We start from the raw sequence: 4,142 nt of genomic DNA, 5'->3' as shown, positions 1-4,142 counted from the left end.
GTGATAAAGAGCAACAAAAAAACCTTGGGACTGACACTTGACATTCAGGTATTTGCCTTGGGAGATGTAATTTAAAGCTCTAGTTAAGCCATTGCGGGTTTTTTTTCTTTTTTCAAGTGGTTTGATTGTTTGTCTCTTGGAAAAACTGTGTTTGGGTCATGACAAAACGCAAATCTATTTTCAGGTCAGCATTTTGGGCCTCGCTTTTGTTCTTGCTGAAGGCAGTCGCTCCTTGACTGCAGCAGGCACAGGAATAGCTCCTCTTCACAGACGTGCCTTCCCCCCTCCTGCTCACCTAACACCCGTCTACCCCCCCGCAGGTCTGCAGCCTGCGAACATGTCCGGGGGTGCGGGGACCGCTCACACATACAAAGCAAAGCCTGTGCACAAATGCCTGCAAACCCAGGGCCGCCTTCATCCTTTCTAATGTTGCTGTCTGTATGTCACGTTATTTTAATTTTTTGCTGCTTAAACATGTGCAACAATGAAGGACTAGAAGAAAGGTGAAGAATTAAAATAATTGCTCAGTTTAAGCTTTAATGACACCTGGATTTTGTGATGAAGTGCATAACCAAGTCTCCTCTGGCATCACTGTCATGGGGCGATGTGGTGCTGGACCTGGATGGGCTCTCCTGCTGGCTTCCTCTCGGGCTGCTCCTTGGTGTCATCACCTAGCCCATGCTCTTCTGGTTGCATCCCCCTACCAGCCCCCCCGGCAGGCAGGGCCGGTGCCCACCCCCATCAGGCAGTGCTGCCCTCCAGCAGCAGCGGCTGAGAAGCACCTCGGCAGACCTGCCGTCAACCTGGGGGGATCAATGGGCAATTAATTACCGTCATCAAGCGGGACTTGGGGAAGACAGCACACTTATATTTATCAATTACTAATTAGTAGCTCTTGCTTGGCTGGCAGTTGTCTGTCAGCCAAGAGAGCGGCGGCAGGGCTCACACAGGGTCACTTTCTTAGCAGTAATTAAAGATGGATAAACTTGTTTAGAAAAGGCTGGAAGCCTGAACTACAGCTGGGAGGTAGGGGAAAAAAAATAATCTGAGCAATTAAGACTAGGATCTTTAAAAGAGCTTTTAGATGTCAAAGCGCCAGCATTTCACTTAGGTTAAGTGTCTAGCTCCCACAAGATCATGCAAATCCCAGCCCCAAATTAATTTCTTAGATGTGCATTAGCTCAGAAACAGGGCAATTCCTTTGCTTTTGCTTTCTGCCTCCCCTTTCCAGGGAAGGGACCCTGCCTGGGGCCTTGGCCGTGGGCACATCCTTCTTGCTGCTGCTTAGTGGGTCTCAACATGGTACCCTGGTCCCAGAGGGATCCCCAGGGGTGGAAAAAAAAAAAATCAAATCTATGCAGATTTTTCCCCAGATATAGTAGATGCTGTAAGTGATGTCAACTGCACTACAGGATGAAACGGTAGAGTCAGGGGTGAGTGCTCCACTGAAGTGGCGACTTTGCTGTAAAGTTACTGTGCTGACAAGCACAGGCAGGAGCATGACAATGATGTAAAAGACTTTTGTGTCATTTCTAGAAAGAGACACAAACCGCGAAGAAATGCTAGGAGAAGGATGGATAGGGAGGCACTTGCCCGTGTCCCCACAGTGCCAAGGTTGGGCAGGACAGGCCCTGGGTCTGGTTTTTGCAGTGCCATACTCTGTCACAGCACAATCAAAACTAGCCAGCTGCAACAAGGCTTTTACCATTCCATCCCAGGATAACTTTAATAAGTAGTTCCCACACCTTACTCTGGCACAGCCACCAATCCCCCACAAGGCTTCAGAAATTAATGTACTGTCTGGGCTGCTTCTTCATCCTCTTCAGACCAGTCCCTCTGGTTCTTGCCTCAACTGCATCCTTCTCCATGTCTCTCCTCGATCCAGGGTACTCTTCTTTCTTTCTTTCTTTCCTTCCTTCCTTCCTTCCTTCCTTTCCTTCCTTCCTTCATTCCTTCCTTCCTTCCTTCCCTTCCTTCCTTCCTTCCTTCCCTTCCTTCCTCTCCTTCCTTTCCTTCCTTCCTTCCTTCCCTCCTTCCCTCCTTCCCTCCTTCCTTCCTTCCTTCCTTACTTCCTTCCTTACCTTCTTTCCTTCTTTCCTACTTTCTTTCTTTCTCACACACAACGCGCTAGGAACTGGAGTGAGCCGCTTAGACTGTGGGGAAGGAAATGCAGCCGTTACCTACGCGACGTTAACTTTAAGGCTGTGTCCCGTATCGTGTTGTTATTGAAATGCTGAGGACTAGCAGTTAGGGATGTCTTCTGCTTCTGAAGGTAGGGTTTATGCGCGGTACAGAAGACAGACTCGTACTATGCGCTGGCAGGCTTCCTGTGATTATGCTTTTGTTCAGTACTTGAGCTCCCTGTAGCATGGGAAATGGATGGCCGCTCATCTTCCACTTCACCAAGTTCTTTGCCGATTCAGTTAAGCCATTTGTCTCCTGCCTCGGCGTGGACCCCATCGAATAGGAAAACCGCTTAGGAAACGATCGACCCAAATGACAGCATACCGCAGGTCGCTAATCTGAAGTACTGGCCCGTCTCCTTGCCCCCGTCGCCTTGCGTGCCGAATCCCACTTCTGGAGGGGGCTCTGTAAATATGTTGTATTCTGTGTATAGAAAGTATTAGTATCGCGTAAGGAAAAACCTCAGCGTTTTCACTGTTTGCTCTTCCTCCAGTGCCTTGCGTCCTGTGATCCTTCACCGCGAGCTCCGATGCTTTTCCTAGTCGTGCCGAAGGAGCCAATTACCAGGTTTTCTGAAGCCGAAGATTCTGGTGAATCCGTGAGTGCCGTGGAAGCTTTCTGTACGCTAAACTGTACCTGTAATTGGTTCCGAATTTCCTAGGCTCTTTCCCATTCCCCCCCTTTTCCTCTCGATAGGGCACAGTAGGCTACTGTGGGCTTTCTGGCGCTATAATCTTTTGCCTCTAGCTTGTAACGGAGTTGAGCTTTTTGACTAAAAGGAGTGATATAAAGCAATGCTCAGCCCTGGGCACGTACTTCCGGTGCAGAACGCGGCGGTGTTTTTTTGGAGCGCAGTCTGGTGCCTGTTGTCGTGGTTTAGAAGCGAGAGTAGTAGTACTTCTTCTGATACGGAGAAGAGGGCTTGGGGGTTTTTGGCAGGTCAGGGGCGAGGAAGGGCAAAGCTGGTTGAGAGGTGCTGGATGCTTCGCTTTGAGCGACGAAAGTCAGGTTCAGAGACTTTGTAAACCCACGCAAAAGGCAGCCTAAAGTTTATTTTCCACCAGAATTGCTTGTCTTGCCTGAAGCTATCACGGGGGCTTTAACCCGGAGACAAACTTGGCTTCTGTGGCTGTTTTGTAGTCCGTTACCCTCTTGTTTCCCCACACACACACACCCCCCACCCCGGTAGAGCGCAGAGTCGCTCTTTATAGCTTTGCTTGGAAAACGTCAGTTGCGGGTGGACGGGCGGGCGGGCGGGCAGACGGTACTTTGAAGCGCACTGGTTGAATTGCTAGGAATTGGCTACCTGGTTTCTCTGGGTGGTTCTCTGCTCTCGTTCCTTCCCTCCCTGCCCGCTCCCTTCTTTGTTTATTTTTTTTATTTATGGTTTTGTACTTCCTTCTCCAGCTTCTTGGGCATTTAATGATTGTTGGCAAGAAGCGTGCTGCTCACCTGGGCCTGGCCAGTGGATTCCGGATGGTTGTGGATGAAGGGCCCGAGGGTGGGCGGCCTGTCTATCACGTACACCTACGTCTTCTGGGTGGCCGTCAGTGGGGCTGGCCGCCTGGCTAAAGATTTTTGCACCGCCAGAGTGGCTGCACGTGTACAAATCGCCACTGAATGGATTTCATCTGTTGCCCGTCGGTCTAGCCGCTGTTGATGTCTGTTTTTGGGTTTTTTGTGGCGTGTGTCTGTGGAAGGTAGTAAAAGCTTTGAGCAGCAGTTGCACAATAAAGATTTAACATGGGGATATCATCTCTGTCTTGTGCGTCTTACTGAGGGAAACGGTTCTGCAAGTTAAAACGGTGTCTCCCCAGAGCGTAAGTATGTGGAATGTTTCGGTCTGTTAACAGCGTTCTATAGATGGGCAATGATTTGCCCAGTCGCTTGAAGCGTGACGCTGGAAGCGCTTAGCAGTCTCCTGCGTCTTGTAGGAAGCCAACTCTTAGCTTTTGGGA

The 4,142-nt window shown here is 49.8% G+C and overlaps 1 protein-coding gene and 1 long non-coding RNA gene across 3 annotated transcripts in view; both read left to right on the top strand.

Annotated features, from left to right (window-relative positions):
- Window positions 1-2,129: 2,129 nt before the first annotated feature.
- On the top strand, window positions 2,130-3,698 carry LOC119140633. 2 transcript variants are annotated; one of them, XR_005101658.1, is made up of 2 exons: window positions 2,130-2,804; window positions 3,592-3,698. It is a non-coding gene; the product is annotated as an uncharacterized LOC119140633 (long non-coding RNA). The 2 variants fall into 2 exon arrangements; XR_005101659.1 differs by having other exon boundaries at window positions 2,709-2,822.
- A 349-nt stretch (window positions 3,699-4,047) lies between these two features.
- Window positions 4,048-4,142, top strand: part of LOC119140698 (histidine triad nucleotide-binding protein 1-like) — a 3,857-nt gene continuing 3,762 nt past the window's right edge. Inside the window, 1 exon segment of the mRNA XM_037372236.1 lies at window positions 4,048-4,078. Coding sequence (XP_037228133.1) covers window positions 4,048-4,078 — 31 coding nt within the window.

The sequence above is a fragment of the Falco rusticolus genome, chromosome W (assembly GCF_015220075.1).
Source record: "Falco rusticolus isolate bFalRus1 chromosome W, bFalRus1.pri, whole genome shotgun sequence".
In the NCBI taxonomy this organism is placed as follows: Eukaryota; Metazoa; Chordata; class Aves; order Falconiformes; family Falconidae; genus Falco; species Falco rusticolus.
This window is presented reverse-complemented; position numbering and strand designations above follow the sequence as displayed.